The 19076-nt window shown below is 44.7% G+C and overlaps 1 protein-coding gene, 1 long non-coding RNA gene and 2 other non-coding genes across 5 annotated transcripts in view; all 4 read left to right on the forward strand.

The window, feature by feature from the left end:
- LOC6537947 (protein Skeletor, isoforms B/C) overlaps positions 1–19076 on the forward strand; it is a 39204-nt gene that overhangs the window by 16742 nt on the left and 3386 nt on the right. Inside the window, exons 2-10 of one of the 2 annotated variants that reach the window (XM_015193094.2) lie at positions 159–1376; positions 9712–9788; positions 10042–10193; positions 16253–16364; positions 17925–18058; positions 18123–18207; positions 18264–18464; positions 18595–18615; positions 18703–19027. In XM_015193094.2, the coding sequence (XP_015048580.1) occupies positions 1157–1376; positions 9712–9788; positions 10042–10193; positions 16253–16364; positions 17925–18058; positions 18123–18207; positions 18264–18464; positions 18595–18615; positions 18703–19027 (1327 nt within the window). In that variant the 5' untranslated portion in view covers positions 159–1156. The remainder of the gene's footprint in view (positions 1–158; positions 1377–9711; positions 9789–10041; positions 10194–16252; positions 16365–17924; positions 18059–18122; positions 18208–18263; positions 18465–18594; positions 18616–18702; positions 19028–19076) is intronic. The other variant, XM_002098449.3, reaches the window with a different exon arrangement.
- LOC120321722 lies at positions 1386–7761 on the forward strand. The gene is made up of 2 exons (XR_005561435.2): positions 1386–2955; positions 3023–7761. It is a non-coding gene; the product is annotated as an uncharacterized LOC120321722 (long non-coding RNA).
- Positions 6062–6226, forward strand: LOC6537945. Its single transcript, XR_005561878.1, has one exon. It is a non-coding gene; the product is annotated as a U1 spliceosomal RNA (small nuclear RNA).
- On the forward strand, positions 7595–7759 carry LOC6537946. Its single transcript, XR_005561879.1, has one exon. It is a non-coding gene; the product is annotated as a U1 spliceosomal RNA (small nuclear RNA).

Below are 19076 nucleotides of genomic sequence, written 5' to 3' on the forward strand. Positions count from 1 at the left end.
CCTTATCACCGTAATTCATTCTAAAGACTGGTTTTTTATTTTAAAACAGTGTGTTTTTAATATTAAAATTAGACCTATAAAGTACAACCCCCTTACAGAAGCCCCTGTTTTGCGGTATATTTGCAAGCTTACGTGATTTCATTTGGTATTTCTTCCAGCACCGAATGGTATCTTACGGGAACGCGAGTGCAGCCACACCAAAAGCGAATTCCGTTGCTCCCGCTGCGGTCACACTAAGTCTGAAGCTCGATTCGCCCTGACGCGCGTAACGCTTTTTTCCCGCATCACTTTCCTCCACTTTGGCGCTGAAAAAATCTGCACAACAATAAAAGGATGCACCAAACCGAATTTGCAACCAACTGCATCTAAGCCGGATACCGAAGTCAACTATTATTTTACCGATCCACGTTTAGCATCCATGTAGAAACGAATAACAAATTAGTGCGCGAACTAAAAACCCGTCAAAACGAGAATGGGCCTAGCCCAAAATAAAACTTTTTCGTTAAATTTTCAACGTTTATTTAACACAATCAATTAAAACATAATCAAAACACAAGATTTACTTGAAGTAAATTGCGTTTAAGCTCCGACTACAATAAATATAAATGTGAAAACTGTGCAATAATTAGAGAAATTTCTAAAAGAAATTCTTAGGTGCGTTATTCGTAAATTTATTGCGAATGCAAAAAGTAAATGTTATGCAACTTAAAGTTACAAGCTAAAACATACAAATAGTAAATCGAAAACAAATAACCAACTAAAACGCAGTACATACAGATAAATGTATATATATAGCGAAGGCATGTGTGTATATAAAGGAGTTTGAGACCTCGAAACAAGGACTTCGCCAAGGACTACGGATTTTAACACTTTGCCGCCAAGTTCTTTGGTTGGCTTTTGAAGGAAACCCACCAAAAATTAAGAAAACCTAATCTGAAACAAAGTCGAAGCGCGGAACTCCGAACGCCCACCTGAGCACCACCCCCCGCCCGGAAGCACCTGTGCCCGGAAAACCAGAACCCCGGGCATTCGCACCCACGCACGCAAGCGCAGAATTCTGGGAACCAAAAGTTCGACAGGAGTGGAACAAATTTCGGGAGCTATCGAAATTACTTTTGCTTTGATTCCGCCTTTTGTTTCAACCGCCCAGCCGAAAATGTGGAGGAAAGCGAGCAGGTTGGTCAGGGAAACCACCTCGTGGAAAACGCGTCGTCAGGGACAAGCGGAAGCCCTATCAGCAGCAGTAGCCACAACAAAACCATCGACCAGGAGGAGCACGTCGACCGCACGAGGATTACCCATCAGCATCATCACATGGTCGCAGCTCGCTGTTGTTGCTGTTGTTGCAGTGCTCCTGCAATGCCACGTCTGTCAAGGTGAGTGAGTGCCCTCCATCCGTGTGTCCCGTGAGTGTCCTTCGGCGTGTCTCTGTGTGGGTGGCATCGGATAGCGTGGGGTCAACATTTCAGGAGCGGGAAGGTCACCAATTAATGCTGCAGAATAATAGAAAGGTCGCCAATTAATACTGGTGCATCGGTATTCTTTCTAAAGATTTTATTGAAAATATTTGAGTTTGCTTTGAGATCAAGTAATACTTCATAGAGCTGCTTGTGAGCAAGTAGTATTTTAAAGAGCAGCTTGTATTTATAAATCTTTGCGAAACTTGAATTAAACATTACTCATACGACCTGCAAGCCAATTATAATCCTCTCTTTGAATTCACAACCCCTTCTTGTGATGTAAAACCCACATTATTTTTGTGACAAAAAATATTTACGATGGCTTCGATGCGAATTGAATTTATTGATGAGGCTGCGTGCAAAACACTTTCGCTTTTTTTCAGTTGGCATTCGTTAAGAATGCTTGGATAAATGCCGTCTTGTGGCTTGTCTGCACATCCACCAGATGGCTCAATAAGTGCCAAAGCCAGGTCACAAGTATGACGAGTTTGGCCTTTGGCAACTTGGTTAAGAGTGAATACTTTAACGAAACCTCAATCAATTCGAGTGCCTCTTTTTATGCGCCGAGCCTCAAAACCCTCGAAAGTTGCTCAATCTCAATTGAGGCTTGGCGAGTGCGAACTCAATAAACGGCCAAATGTATCGCAGATGTCTTAAGCTCTGGGCTATGATGTACATTTAATGAGTTTCCAACCGAGAAAGTAGTAAATGGATGCATCATCTTCATACGTAAAGTTTACTTTTTTTAGGGCCGTAAACAACTTGGCTTATAGCTGTACAAACAAAACGCTGTAAAAACTATTAGCACCTATCACGAGACTGTAATTAAAATCGCAGAAAACATCTTGCATGATTTATTACACAAAGTACTTAGCAAGACGACTTTAATAGTTTAACTTTTTTAAGCAACTACCTCAGCTGTATTTAGGTTTACCTTCTAATTTTCGTGTCATAGAAAATTAAGAGTGACTTGCAACGAAAAAATATCCAAAAGATAAATGCGACACACGATTTTCAGTGCATAAAGATTCCAATTATATCAATTATCACCGTTCAAGATAGTTATTTTGCAGCTGGTACATGACACATTGCACGCTTTCGGAATTTGACACAAAAAACGTCATTTTACGAATTTAGCATTCCTTATAGAAATATATATTCATAGGCATTCTTTGCGAGCACTTCACACTAGTTTTGTTGCCTTTTCCCCCAATTCACAATCGTGCGAATAATTTATGGAAATGAGGGACTCTCCATGAAAGCATACCCATTGTTTTGCATATTTTAAAACTATGGCTATGACTACCTAATTGCCATAATTAGATGCTCCGCGCTCAACTGCCCAATGACGCAATGTCGCTGGGGTTCAATGAACCAGAATTGGTCACGCAAAAAAATCATAGATACCTACTCAGGTACTAGCAATTTGAGTGTGAGAATGGCAGTTAGGCAAAAAAACTGAATGAGTGCTGTTCAAGTTAGCCATGGTTATGCTGTGAGTCGAAACTGGCAGTTACTGCTCTCGAAAGCATTTTAAACTCGTGCTCTTTGTTCATATCTAGCTGACTAATGAGGCCACTTTCCTTTCGATTCATTTGGCATGCCCGACATTTCCTTATAAATTCAGCCAACTGTCGGCGGGCAAAGGAAATTCTTATTTATGGCCCGAAATTACTCTTCGCATTATGCAAAACACCGCGATAAGGCATTAGAGGGGCCAATGAACCGCAAACGAACTAAATCATTCATATCTCGGCCGAGTGGTACTGCCAAAAAATCGAGCATGCTGATGTTGTAATATGGAAGGAAACCGGTTGACAGACCGAGTAGCTTTGTACTTGGCCCCGCACAGTTCCCAGTTCCCAGATATACAAACCGTCTTGGCCCAAAAGTAGCACACAAACAGAAGTGAGTCGGCGGCAATCTTGTCGCCCCAGTCTCGCACTTACGTAACCGTCTTGAGTTCCAGCTCTAAGAAAATTCAAAAAAAATAAATGAAAAACGTATTAAGAAAATGAAACTGAAAATCATGCGAACTGCAGCCAGTTGAACCCGGTTAAAAAACCAATGAAACGCTTGACTTGCCGTCAATGTAAATTAAAAAGGCCTGCTAAAAAACGAAAGTGTGTCGACGTAGTCGCAATCGAGTGTGCAACTTAAAAGTGCGTGTCTTGACTTACGCATGCGATTCCAGTTACCAGTACAATAAATACGACAAAACTCATAAATATAACAAAACCAGTTTTTCAACAGAAGCTGCTGCTGCATGCGTGTTAAATGCAGTCGATTGTTTGAGTACAGGAAGCTGGGTCAGTGGGTTAACAAAATAGAAATGGAACAATAAAGTGACAGTTTTTGTTTCTTTAAAATGCAGGGAAACTAATAAATTGAGTTGGTAAATGAAACTTCATTTTAGGTGTGTCAGGAATGTACTACAGAAACTGCTTAACTAATGCATAAACTTTAAATTGAGAATCAAAACTTAATCAATCGATTTCCGTTGATCAAAATCTAAGAATAAATCAGATACCCTATTTCGTAAGCGATCGGATTATTATAAGCATCCGGTTGATAATGATGCTAAGCTCTGGGAAGCGAAATGGTTACCAGTCATTTTTCATTCATTATGGAGAATGCTTCCACCATAAGAGTAAAGTAAACACTTATTGAAAGCGTCATGGGATTTGGGCAGATGGAATAAGTGATTAAAACTCCATCGTTATATGCCACTTAACTATCACACGTTTATGCACAAGATCCGGTTCCAAGTAATGATTATCAGTGTCAAATGTTTTCGAATTGATTTAAAAATAGAAGATTATTGCATTGTACTACTTCCAAGTAATGATTATCAGTGTCAAATGTTTTGAATTGCTTTAAAAATAGAAGATAATGGTTGAAACCCTAGATGGGCATCTATGCGAATTCGACATTGAATGAAGGCGATTCAAAGGTGATTCGCTCCAATTTCGATGGGTATCTTTATGTCGCCACATATGGGAAACGGGGCGGCCAATTAAACGTCGTTGGTCTGCACTTTTGTTTGGTCATTTTGGTAACTTTTCGCTGGCCCATTGAAGTTGGCCGCTTGGCAGTTGGAGCGGCGGTGGTGGTGCGGTTCATTGAATTTCAATTGTCCACGGTGGGTGGTGCAGTGGTGCAATTGGACAATGCGGACCATGCGGACAACCGCAAACAGCGACAGAGCAATGCCATAACAGCGAAAATATCAAACTGATTTGGTTGTGCAATGCTGTGCTTACATCACTCCACTTCCTTTCCACTTCTCCACTTGCAGTGGATCATGCACGTGGGTTGGGTTTGCGGAATTAGGATTAAAATTCAGCACAGAGTTGGCTAAAGTATGCCCCTGTATATTAGGACTTAGTTTCAATTACGGGCTTCCATTGCCTGTTGATTAGGCGCCTTTGATGGGTTGTTCCTGGAAGATTTAGTTGTTAAAATCTAATTAAAATTTAAATAACCCCTGGTTGCTGCGAAAACATGTGGAATTGCTGACCAGTTTATGTTTACTAAATTTCGTTTTGTGCGCAACTGGAAAAGTGCAGTTTTCGACAAGCTTATCGCTTGTTTGCAGTCCGCAGACGAGCACTGATTTTTATTTCTTTTTTTTTTGTTTGGGGTCCTGCTGCCATGCCAACGTAATCTACTTCAGACCATATCAAAGCCCCGCCATAATTCCGCATCCCCGCATTTGTGCCCCCACATCCCATCATACATCGCATCATGCCGTATCATATCGCATATCCCGTATACGCCGGGGGTGCTGGCAATTCACGTGTGTGGAGCAGCTCTAATGCCGGGCAGATTGTCGAGCAATTTGCGGCGATTAAATTAGCTCAAGCGTGCCCCTAAAGAAGCGATTCCCATCCTGCCTCCTGTTGCTGCACTTGTAGTTGTTGTTCTCGTTGTTGTTGTTGCTGCCGGCGAAGGACTAAGGTATTAAGTGGAGTTTTCAGCTCTGGGTGATCTGTGTATCTGTGTGGTTCCCATGTGAAATCACCACCATGGCCGCAGCGAGCAGACGAAGCGAGATGGAACGATGTCCTTGCGGGTGTAAAGCTGCCACGCCCACCGCCTTGAATCGCCTCATCCACCCACTGCGTTGCTGCCGCGCCAAATGTTCTAATCTCCGCGCCGGATTTACACATTGCTACCCAGGCAGCCACATTGAAACTTTGTGTACATATTTGAGTTTCATTTCGTTTGTGGCTAACATGAAGTCATAAAATTGAAATAAATATAAATGCGAGTTGCGCTGATTTCCAGCTGAGCGGACACGCCCCCTTCTAAGACGGTGGGCGGCGCCCACGCAGCAGGGAGCTCACAAATCTCCCAGGAGTGTTGGCTTCACCCAAACGCAGATAGCGCACCACAGGACTCCGGACTTAAAGTGCTTAAATTACAAATTACGGGCATGGAAGTCCGGTCATACCCAAAATCTTTGAATTCAGGTATTAGAGAGTAAGTAAGCATTGTTGCATACTTCTTTGGTGCAGCAACCCCGAAACGCTGCCTGAAATTCCCAAGTAGTTCTGGCAGATCCCTCAAGGAGATCCCAGAGTTGAGCGGCGAAAAGCATACTTACCTGGCGTAGAGGTTAACCGTGATCACGAAGGCGGTTCCTCCGGAGTGAGGCTTGGCCATTGCACCTCGGCTGAGTTGACCTCTGCGATTATTCCTAATGTGAATAACTCGTGCGTGTAATTTTTGGTAGCCGGGAATGGCGTTCGCGCCGTCCCGACATTTAAAATAAATCAAAAAAAAAATAAACTTCATTGATTTGCTTTATTAGATTGATGAAGAAGTTGGTGCGAAAGTTAATTTAAACAAATGTCTACCACTAACAGCTAGTTGACGCTCTTCCCAATCATCGATCATTGGGAAGATGAGTCCTATTTCATTCATCCCATTAACTGACTTGGGTTTTTGTGCTCCGCCTACTCCTCCTAATCCTCCTCCTTGGGCAGCCGTAACCGGTCCAGCCTCCTTTTTCGCGCTTCCTTATTTATTTATCATCATTTATTAAACGCTCGCTCGCTCGCCGCCTGCCAAGTTTCCGATGCCAAGAAAGGAGTCCGTCGTCGGTCCGAGTTCGGCAGCAAAAAAAATTGTCGCTGTCAGATTACGTTGCAATATTGCTTCCAGTTGCCATATCCTGCCGACTTTCCGCCCAAATTCACGCTGCGAAGGACGAGAGAAACGTGAAATCGAAGGGTCGGGGGCGTCGTCCCTTTCCCATTCTTTTTTCTCGGCTTTGACACAAGCAACAATTTACTCGGTTTCAGGTTAAAGTCATATCGTTAGCATTAACGCTTTTTGATTTTTATTGAGTCAGCTAAATTTTATTCGATTTACCATCCACACACATACATACATATACACACACAAGCACACACACACATACACACCCTCGCAGTGGGAAAGACAAATACAGATGTACCAACAGCAGCATCCCCCATCAGAAGAGCAGGGCACAACATTCCTGGGGAGGAATATTTCCGAGCTTTAATGAGGTTGGCCCACCAACCAATGAGTCCTTCGCCGGGTGGAAGGACGACCTGCCTTCCGCCCTTCCATCGTCCTTCCATCCTTAACTTTTCCCGCCCAGGAAGAGTCTATTTCGGAAGTAAATGAAAATTTGATTTGGAATTTCGTGTGTCCTGGTCGTGCGTGCGTTACAGCATCCTCATTCCAGAATCCAAGCCCAATGAACCCAAACCGAAACCGAAACTGAACCACCGAGCGAGGATGATGATGTTGATGACGACGTCAAAGTCGAAGATGGGCATGTGATAAAATAAATTACGGGCAGATTAGTGCGAATTTAATTATCGTTTGTTCCTTTGATGTCGCCAAGTAAATAAAGGGAATAAATATGATGATGACTCCCAACGGCAGTTCTAATAACATTATTTCCGTATCCAGTTAATTGCGGAAAATGTGCGAGGCTGTGTTTTAAAAATTCCTACCTGCTGCGAATTTCTGTATTTCTGGATTTTCCAACCCCTAGGCAGAGCCTACTTTCTCCTTGCACTGCATGCAGTGCCTGTAATTCCCAAGTAGTTCTGACAGTTCCCTCAAGGAGATCCCAGAGTTGAGCAGCAGAAAGCATACTTACCTGGCGTAGAGGTTAACCGTGATCACGAAGGCGGTTCCTCCGGAGTGAGGCTTGGCCATTGCACCTCGGCTGAGTTGACCTCTGCGATTATTCCTAATGTGAATAACTCGTGCGTGTAATTTTTGGTAGCCGGGAATGGCGTTCGCGCCGTCCCGACATTTAATAATAAATACAAATTCTATTTCAGTTGTTTTAATTGCATCATCACCTCATTATTTTTGATACACGTTTAGATAAGTCGATACACAAGTCGCTCTTTTGTAATCATATGCAAGATGTAACGTCATAATCCTCGCTTGTTTCCCTTATGAATTCGAATTTCGTACGGTTTGGTGCAAATATTTACCACAACCTGAAAAGTCAATCATTTGGCCATCCATCTCAGTCAGCTCGAGAATCAGATACACAGAATGCACTGGTTGTCTGTGGTTACATGGCGTGGAAACCCACCCCCGCGGAGCACTTGTCGAGCGGATTGGAGATGGGATTAGGGATATAACCAAGGGGCGAGACGCAGAGCTGAACCCTTTCTGATTTTGATGGTTATATGCAGATGCGATGCAAAGGGGGATGTCCTGCTAAGTATCCTTGGCAACCCGTTAATTTATAGGGCTTATGTGTCTGCGATCCTTTCCTCTGCTAGCTGGGCATTAGTGGATTAAAAGCGTTTATTGTCTTCGATGTCCTTGGGACGCTACACTGCGACTCTTTTGCTGCGAATTCAATTGACAAAGTGACTGGACACTCACTTTGCACGCAATGCCAGTCGATGTTGTGCGTTGCCAATCAATTTCGCTGCGAGAACCTGGCAACAAGTCAAAAATACAGCCATCTGCTTGGCAACTGTGCCAGTGCTCAGTTTCCCTTTTTTCTTGTTTATCGGCTGCTGGAAATCTTATCGCCTGCCAGTGACGAAATATCAGGAGACAGACGCCCCAGACACATCCACTCAGCCAGCCAGAAAGATAGACATGGCTATTGAGTATTATTTGTTCCAACTCCCCCTGCCCCACCATTTCCCCGGAAAATGGGAAAATGGGGGAACCGTGAACCCGAGCAGGCAGCAACCAAACATTATTAACAACAACCATCGGTGGTCGTATGCCGGGCAGCCTCAGGCGATTTTTCCTATAGGGCTTTTCCTTTTATTGGCGGCTGGGGGTTGTCAACGTGCTCGTCATCACTTTGTATAAATATCCTCGAGCACGTACATACATATATATATGCCATTGGGGCCACGTGCTCGGTGGGCCAGGACTTCAGAGATTAATGCACGCATTAGTTGATTTAATTCATATTACGCTTTTGTTGTTTCTATCGTCCTGGCTACCAGTCACCAGTCACCATTTACCATCTACCATCTACGTTCCATCTTCAATTGAGACATTCTGGGGAATTCCCTGGCAACGATCCTGCGGATTGGAGCAGCTCACAGCTCGCAGGGATTTAATATCGAATCGACAAGCCAGAAACAAACTGAAATTGCAACCACCTCCTTGCCAGTTTCTCCACCTCTGACACCTATCAATTGGAGGCTGTCTGTTTCTGTACTTTTAAAACATTTGGCATACATTTGCATTGTTTAGTGGCAGCCAAGTCGAGCTTAGCATTGAATTTCAATATATTTCATGGTTTTCAATCAATTTCATGGCGCAATCCCAAAGGGGAAAGGCATGCCGAACAACTCCCCCTTGGGGACTTGTCAAGAGTTTTGGCAAACAGCGCCAGTTCATCATAGTCATCTTCATCCTCCTCGTTCGTAACCATCCACATCATCCACTGGCAGAGAGTGAGAGAGAAGCATTCGATGGTTGGAGGAGGCAGCAACTTTTTGTATGGCAAAGTTCTTTCGTCTGAGGATTAATTTGCAAAGCAGGCTTCGCTCTTTGTCCGTGTCCAGCGATTTTCTTGAGCCTCCGGATTATGAATCCCCGTTGCAGAAATTTGCAGCAAAAGCACCTGCAAATGCACCGCATTCAAGTTTCGTCCATCGTCCATCGTCCAACTCTGTGTTTGTGAAAGAGGTGGAAAACTTATATTTTTGGCCGCTCGCTTTCAATTAAATCTGCTCCAACTAACGAACCCACAACCCGTTCCTTTCATCCACAGCCGCCGGAAGAGCTCCACCGGAACCCTACTACGGTCGCTATATCGGAGACTTTACCAACTTTGCTCATGGCATCAAGGTGAGTTTTACATTTCATATAAATACCGCCTTTTCGGGTAGCTTAAGCTCTGCGAGATTTTATATTATAATGCTATTATGATTTTTGTACTATGCGACTTAAGCATTTTCATTAAAGAAGGTGCAGTCATTTCGTTAACTGGTTTTGGTTTTTTAATAAGGATTATGTTAGTTATTTGGAACTTACCATCAGCTTGCATAATAAACTATATAAACTTTCCATACAAACATTTGATTCATACTCTTTTCTCCAGGGTCAAATCTACGCGGTGGACGAGTCGACGCTGTTCGTCAAATCCTTTGCCTACGACGGCACCGGACCGGACGCCTTCTTCTGGGTGGGCAAGACGCCACGGCCCAGTCCCGAGGGCTACATCATTCCCTATCCGGAGGAGTACACGGGCATGTGAGTATCGTGCAGTGCCATGAGTGCACTCCACACAATAGTTGCCACACACACATTTTTGGGGCTAGCCTTTGATGGGCGGACCTTGTCCGAGATGAAGATGAAAACTGGAGATGGAGATGGCGATGGTGAAGGCGATGGTGATGGCTATGGCGATGGAGATGTCCTGGCTACTCGAGCGCAGCAGGCCATTTCCTCCGAACGTGAGCGAATGTTTGGGCAAATGTATGCCCGCCGCCGACGACGCCGTATCCTTGCAGACTTTACGTTACGCACGGCTGACAATGAAACCACTTTCAAAAATTAAAAAACATTTTTCATCTCGGCTGGCATTTGTGCTCGTTGTCGTATTCCTTTTGCTATCCGGCGCTCTTTGTGGCCCAGCAAGTTGCCGTTCCGTTGGTGGTGTCGCTTCGTTGCCTCCTAATGTGAAAAACTCATTTATTTCTTCACGTTAGATTTGCGGTCACATGTGTGGTGGGCAGCCCCCAAAACCCCCCCTCCCCCAAAAAAAAAAACAGTCACAACAACAGTAAATAGCGAACAAAGAAAGCCGCAGAGAAAGTGGGCGAAAGAGATAGCGAAGTTACAGCCCCTGCCACAACTGCCTACTGCCACTATTTACTTTGAGTCGCCACAAGGTTAAGCCGCTCAACTCAACTATTTACCTTGCCAGTCGCCTCCTTGCGCCGCCACTTGAACGCACTAAGCCGGTATTAGCCGGGCTCAAATCCGCCCACTGAAATCCGCACCACCCACTGGGGCCTCTACTTTTCGGCCTAATCCCACGTTGCAGCCAAGACACGCACACAATTTGACGTCATTTGTTCGCTTTGCAATCGGCGGGCACTGCATATTTCATTATCACAAACAATGCAGCCCCAAACTAATCCCCCTCACAATTCCCCCCTGATTCTTATGAATACGCCTATGCCTTTGCGTATTCCTAAACCCAAACCTAAAGATAAACCTAAACCACTTCGCAGCACCTTTATTCCAAGGCAAAGGTAAAGTGGCTTGCCACTTGGCATTGACATTAGCTCTGCTGAATGTTGTATTAGATATTCATGGCTTAACTGGGTTCATCTCAAGGTAAAGAATATTGCTAATAAAATATATATATGTATTTGTTTTCAATTGCATCCAAAACACGTAACATACCCCTTTTGCATCTCGAATCTTTGGCAAAACATTTTCGCAAGCCCAAGAATAACAGCACGCATCGTGCGCGGCATAAGCGATTGCCGAAAAGCGGATTCCCATTTTTCCATTTCCCATTTTCCATTTCCCAGTGCGCAGTCTCCATTGCCAAGTCGCAAATCACGCTCCCAAAACGCCAAGGCGGCAAAGAAAAACCTGAGAATGTTTACGCACTGGATTTCCCCATTCGAAAATGTGAAATACTCGGCGCGGTTTCGCGCTTCAGAAATCGTTTGATGATGTGTGTGTAGGTTGGTTGGTTGGTTGGTTGGTTTGAAAGCGATGCAGAGGAAGCATTCAAGGCGAATCCATGGCCCAAACCACGGGCATTCATATTGTAATCGACTTTAATGCGTTTCATTGTTGATGCCACGTGCCGGGCTTTATTAGTTCAATGTACAACGATGCCATCGCCTCCATTTCCATTTCCCCATCCTTCAGCGCCCATTCCCCATTCCCCATCTCCAGCCTTAGTCCTTAGTCCTTCGTCCTTCCTGTCCTTCTGACAAAGAGCAACATTGTGCCAGGGATGTGGAGGTGGAAGCCCGGAACGCCGTAGCGATTGCACGCTTTTACGCTTTCAGACACATTACCCATACCAAACCACACACACCCGTTTGCCCATGCACCTTCTGCAATGGGATGGGGTGGGTGTTGAATGGTGGGTGGTGCTGAAGGTCGTCGGTGGGGGGTGGAAAGTGTTGGGGTGTGGGAGCGAACTGGTGTTAGCACGATGATGATTGCTGTATTATGTGGCACACCGCTGCTATCGCAATCGCATGCATTTGAGCCAACAAATTGCGCGCGTTTATTATGTCTAATGATTTTCATATACATACGTACGTATGTATGTGTTTGTGCCCAGCGATAATTGATAAATGCAACTGATTGGCATTGGGACAGGTTGTGTCGTAGTTGCCAGGCCCCATCCGTGCTAGGATACCCTACCCATCCTCCTGGCTGACGAACGGCAACTGACGGGCCATAAAACTGACTTTCTGCTAAGCTTTTCGGGCGGGCCAATCAGCGTTAATTAAGCCAACTGCTTCTGGCAGGCTTCCTTGAAGGGCTGCCAATCCTGCTGCATCCCGAGATGTTTCAGCACAAAGAAAAAAGCATTCGCGATATATTCTTGAAATGTAAAAGAATGTATTCTTGAAGTAAGAAGATCTTGGAAAAGTTCTGCACAAATATTTTCCGATTTTCTGTGTTTTTTTCTTCACACAAGTTCATTCTTGGAATAAACCTTGTAAAGTGAAACAGCATTTTTCTGAGTGCCCTGTTGCTTTTCACGCTGCTCACTTCTTTTTGTGTTCACGCTCGTTTTACCTCCCCCCTCCCCGCTGAAGTGGGTGGTGGGGTGGGGTGGAGTGGGTGGCTTGGATGGGGCATGTGTCACAATGGATGCATCGAGCATAAGTAATTAAATTAGAATTTTTTGAGAAGCATAAAAGCGACGCCGCGCTGATTAACGCCCGTTGCCATGACAATGAGGATGATGCTGTTGCTTTGCACCCTCCTCTCTCCTCTCTCTCCCCCCACCGCCCACAATAACCCCCCTGTTGCTCATTTGCATCGGCAGTACAAAACACCCCCCTCTCTCCTCCTCCACCTTGGCGCTTGCCTTTTCGCTTAGCGCTGATTTATGCAGATTTCATTAAAATTTGCTGCATGCAAAGTAGCAAAATGAAGTTTTAGTTTTGTCCTTCATTGTCGCGCGGGCAACCCATTCTTTAACCCATCATTGCCCACTCTCCACCACCCTTTAGCCACCACCCACTACCCGGATCATCCTTCATTGTGTTAATCAACGTTGACAGCGCAGCCGCAACACGAACAACTGTTTTGGCTGTCGACTGATTTCGCCCCCGGCTGATGTGCCAACTGCCTTTAACTCTATTAGGCAGCAAAAAGTTGCCATCTAACCCCCACCCCCTCAAAATGCCCCCCTCCCCCTCAAAATCCCCCCCATTTCTGCTTGTTTTCAGTACTCAAGTAGTTTCGCCTGTTGCTGTCACTTCACCCTCGGTGCGCTCATAAGTAGGCAATGCTTTTCATCTTCACACCTTGCGGGGTTTTTTAGGCAGACATTGTCCGCGATCTTTTCGAACAACTTCCTTTCAGTTCATTACAAATTTAAATTATCTCAAATATAAATGCATTTAAATGTAATATAGATGTGGATAACTATAAATGAATTTAAATGTAATATACAAGTGGATAACTATTACCCTCTAAAATAAAATGTTTATATTTAAAGTAGAACCGTTTATCCAAGAATTTACTGCCAACTAGATATAGATCTCAAGCAGCTTCTTAAGCAACCTCACTCCATGCTTATGCAACCAGCAGTTCTCCGCCGCTCCCAAAAGACCAAAGTACTAATTATTATTGTTGTTGGCGTGATTAATGCCCCCGACCGCGGCACTTTAATACAAATTTAATTGAGTAGTCGTTGCCGGGACCCGGACCCATCCGTCTGCGGTGTGTCAGTGACAAAAATGCGGGGGCGTTGGCTTGGCTGCGCCGCTTCGTCACGGAAACATGAAATATTCATAATAATTTTAGAATATTTTCGGTGGTGGTTTCCCAGTGGGCTTTGTGTGCAAATTTTTCGGATGGTGGGTGAGGGGGTGTTAGGGGGCTAGAGTTGGAGGGTTAATGGGGTTGAATGCTGGATGGATGGATGGATGATTGGATGGCTGGGTTGCTGGCTGTCTGCTGAGTTGGCGCGTTTTATTGTCTGCGAAATGCGCTCGATTGTTGTGCGTTTTGTTTATCGAGCGGTTATGCAAAGTGCCAGTCAGCAGACGCAACAAGTTGGCCAGCTTGGGTCTTTAGTCAATGAAAAGACTCTCTGTGCTCTTTGGCGAACCTACAACTGAATTCTAAACTAATTGGGTGAAAGTGCACAGGGGCTTATGTAAATATCATATCATGTGGCGGTTCAACGAGCCAAACGAGAGCAATAAAATAAAATCGATGACTGGAGCGGGCCAGCCAACCAACCATCCAGTCACCCAGTCCCAAAGTAATCCGAGCCCAAAACCCAGCCTGAGTGCATCAATAAATGTCGAACGGAGAGGTCCTTGCCAAGTGGGAGGACAAGCAAATCAAATAAAAGCAACAAACATATTTGCCAGGCGGAAACTGTAATGGAACTAGGAATCGAAAGCAAACAGAATTCGAGCAACTGAAGCTGGAGGACTGAAGGACAGAACAACTGAACTACTGGAGACAAAGGACCAATCGCTTGGGGTTGCTGGCATATAGCGCTTGTGTATCCAGCAGATACATTTGATGCACTGTTGACACAGAGCCATTCAATTTGTTTTGGCTCATTAGAGCGGTGGTGCAACTGTTGCTGGTAGCTGGTATTGTGCTCCTAGTTGTCGACCAAAACTGGACACGACCTCGAAACGAGAACAAGGATCTTGGACCTCTGTCATTGTGCCAGTTCAAGGGTGTTGGCTAAGTGCTTAGCCGTGTCTAATGCGGATTGCGTGGCCTCCGTCGACATTCATTAGACGTCGACCTTTCCACTTCAGCGACTGACTAACCGCCCAACTGACTGATTGACTCGCCACTTGCCCCAGTTGCCATAAATCGATCCTGCGCCGCCCCTCAAGCAGCTCGCCAAGGATGCGGCTCTGCCATCCGCGACATCAGATACAGAGACTCATCCGTGCAAACAGACGCTCAAACAGTTCAGCCCCCTTGGGATTGGCATACTTAGACTTCAAGTTGATTATTAATATACCCCTGTGTTGCTGCTGCTGCTACTGCTGCTGCAAGTGAAATGAGATGCAGTAAGTGCAGTAATGGATATATGTAATCATCGACAAAATCCACATGATTACAAAAGCCATCGCTGCACTCAAGTAAGCCAACTGAGGATAATTTTCATTGCAATGCCAAGGTATCTTATAGGTTTCTCAAGTAAGTGGTATAAGTATCATCATATACGAGTATACCAGCAGAGCTTTGATTACCTGGGCTTAGATTACTGTTCTATTAACTCGAACAAATAACAACTTTATTATTTTTTGAACATGACACACTTTAAAGATTTAAATTGCATTAACACAAATCACCAGCATTGCTGAGTACGAAGCTCGAAAAAAGGCTCTAATTGGCTAAAGGCTAAAGCCGCTGGCAAAAAGTTGGAAAACATAGCAGTTATATTGCAGTATTCATGCATTGGAAATAGGAAAAATGAAAATCAGAACGGAAAGGGGGAAAGGGGAAAATTGTGGGGCATGAGACGTGTGTAATGCCTCGGTTCGCTGCATTAGCCATAAATCTTCATCAGCGTTCGCCTCATAAATAATGCGAATATGCGAAAATGAGAAATGTTTTTTGGTTTTGTCGTCGCTCGCCTCGTTTTTGCTTTAATTTTAATGACATCCAATCGCAGTGTAACATGCATACAAACCATACAAACAATCCAAACAACTGCCATCGAGGTTAAAGTCCGATCTATTGCATTTTCTGGCTGGTTACACTGCAATCCCCATGCACATACTGCCAGTAAACGTGCAAATTGGAGGCGTGGCCCATTGGGACAAATCTGATGACATTCTGTGGGCCGGTCAATGTTTGCCCTTTAATTGAGGAAATTTATGTATATACCGGGTTTTTTTTTAACTTATACTATTGCACATTTAATTGGTAATGGAATATGGCTATGGTTTTGTGTTTGCTGCTTCTAATAAGCTGTAAATATGGGTGGGTTGTGCTTGTAGTTTACTCTAACATAGTATACCCTGGACCCCATTTAACGCTGTATCTGCATCTCTCTCTCTCTGTTGCCGGCATCCGTCTCGCTCTTGGAACTTGGTGCTTGGAACCACCCACAGGGATCCACCCATTCTGCAGGCGCACAACCGAACGGACATCATACTGCGCTTACCCATGGGCAAAAGGATTAAGGACATTCGATGGCTGTCAGTGTGGTGCAGACGCTTCACGGTGAGTCCTCGCTCTTTCTACTTTTCTCTTACCATCGCATCTTTATTTTTCAGTGTTCTTTTTTTGGTTTTCCGCTTTTCTTTGCGGATGGCACGCGCCATCCTCGCAGATTTCTGTGTGTGTATGTGTGTGTACTTAGCCGGGCAAGAGCCTTTTTTGTAATTACATTTTTGTAATTTAACTGCAGCTGCACAAAGATTTTAGCATTGTGCTTTGCCCGACTATCGATTATGGTCTTAATAGCTTTTCAACCCAAAAAAATAAAAGGGAAATGGAAAGCGGGAAGCGGGGCAGTTATTTGGTTTCTCCACTCGCGTTTGTTTAAGAGTAAATGAAGGATTTGCCAAGGCAACTAATCCTTTTGTGCAGTCCTTAATGTGGGTCAGCCGCCTGGAAGTTTGTTTTCATTAGAGTTTTAGATTTTAATTACAGTGCTGAATATGCAAATTGCACTGTCCAATGTCCTTTCGTCCACTGGCAATTATGTTTGCCTTGGTCCTGCGAAAATTACTTTTGTTTGTTTCCTACGAGCAAGTGCATTTCCAGATAAATTTCCCCAAATTGGAATCGGGTTTTTCTACGCGGCGAGAGAGAGAGGGAGGAGGGGGAGGGTAAAAAGGGGAGCTGCTGTGGAGTTCGCTGCACGGCCGAATAAAAGATGGCGGCCGTAGTAAAATAAATTACAGCAGACATTTTTGATTAACTCAAGTGGTTGCATATAAACACACACACAGACACCCAGTCTCCCCACTCACACAGATACTCACACGCATTGGGTTCGTGTGTATCTGTGTGGCATACAGGGTGCACCATCCGCGACTGTGTGTGTTTGCCTGTGTATGTGTGTGGGTGTACGCTGCCTTCCATTGACTGACAGCCAAAAAACTTCTTGGGGGCTGACTGCCGCACACCCACACAGTTGCACCCAGATTGGGGTTAGTTTGTCACTGTGTGCGTCGGTGTGTATCTGTGTGCGAGTGTTGTTTGTGGAGTTTTGAGCGCGCATGCCCGATTTTTTACCAACAGTGTGGGGTTTTTGGGGGTTTTTAGGCGGTGGGTGGTGGGGAGTGGGTAACAGCCCCACACGGAGGCATACATAAACACACATTATGTACAAATGTTTTGGGTATACAACAACAACGCGCTTGTTTGCTTACTTAGAACCGCGTCGAATGTAGACGCGGTGTCGCGTAAAAAGCACGTGTAGAATTTAAGGCATTCGCTTAAAGTTACTATTATTGGTTAAGTTATTCATTTTATAAACACTTAAAAGGGTAGATATGTAAAGTTGAAGCTTTAAAAATGTAATAAATAAACATTGAAATTATAAAAATTCATTCTTGAGATAATATTGCTGTATAGTTTTCTAGTAATGTAAAATTATACGCTTCATATGAGCTGTGGTGCGCTGTAAAAACTGCATATATTATGTACGTAGAAAAAGAACACCACGCAGCCACGCCTTAACTATCAGAAAATAAAAAACAATTATGACGTGCATGTTAGCCTTTAGTGATATGTCCAAGAAGTAGAGACTAATGACCTTAACACCCTTTTCAGGTTGATTTCGGAGAGGTGTTCATACCACCCAATCTGGATGTCCCAAAGCCACGGGTATTGCCCGAATTCAAGCGATTGGCCCATGGCCTACGTTCCAGCAACATCAGTGTGCTGGATGCCAAGACGTTCTACATGTGAGATTTGTCACGGGTTTAGCATGGCAAACACTTTACCCAAGTACACGCTCTTGTTTTTTAGACCCAACCTGCACTACGATGGAGCTGGACCTGATGCCTACTTCTGGGTGGGCAATGGCAGCGAACCCAACATCATGGGCATAAAGGTCAGTGACCCGAAGAAGTTGCTTGCGAATGTATTAAAACATTTTGTTGCTTTTAGGTTCCCAATGAGAGTGGTTCGCTGGAACCCTTGCGCGGCTATCAGGGCGAGGACATTGAGATCCAATTACCGGGAAGTCTGACCGTTTACGACATCGATTGGCTGGCTGTGTGGTGCGTGGAGTACAGGCACAACTTCGGACATGTCTATATACCACGGGATCTGGATGTTCCACCAGCCTTGGGACAAACCAAAATCACGGTAAGTGCGATAGTCCAAACCGGACATACATAGTCAGTGCCGGAACATTGCCCCGATACATATGCTAGCATTTGCCCATTTGCACACAACTCATAATGTATATCTCTTTGACTTATGCGCGCCGCATTAGCCTTCATGGTGGTATTCACCCGTGAGTACTAGACTTAGCCTCATGCATGTCCCACTTTCCACAGCCAACCAATCCCACTTACTCTGCCCCCCCATGATCCATTTTCAGACCACGACGACGCCGCGTCCAGTGTACAGCAACTGTCGCGAGATCCTGCCGAATAAACTGCAGGTAAAGTGGGAGCTCCAGGGCGACTATCTGCAGGTGGAACTCTTCGGACGCATCACCGAGGATCAGTACATGGCCTTTGGACTGTCCGGAGCGAATGGTCGAGCCCAGATGTCCCAGTCCGATGTGGTGGTGGCCTTCTACGACACCACGACCCGCGTGTTCCGGGCAGAGGATTACTTTATCTCGGACTTGTCCCAATGCGATGGCCAGCGCGGTGCTTGTCCCGACGAAAGAATCGGAGGACGCAATGATGTGATTGTCTGTAAGTGCGAAATGAACTACTTCTAATATAGAAAATTAAACCCTTTTTT

The sequence above is a fragment of the Drosophila yakuba genome, chromosome 3R (genome assembly GCF_016746365.2).
Source record: "Drosophila yakuba strain Tai18E2 chromosome 3R, Prin_Dyak_Tai18E2_2.1, whole genome shotgun sequence".
NCBI lineage: Eukaryota > Metazoa > Arthropoda > Insecta > Diptera > Drosophilidae > Drosophila > Drosophila yakuba.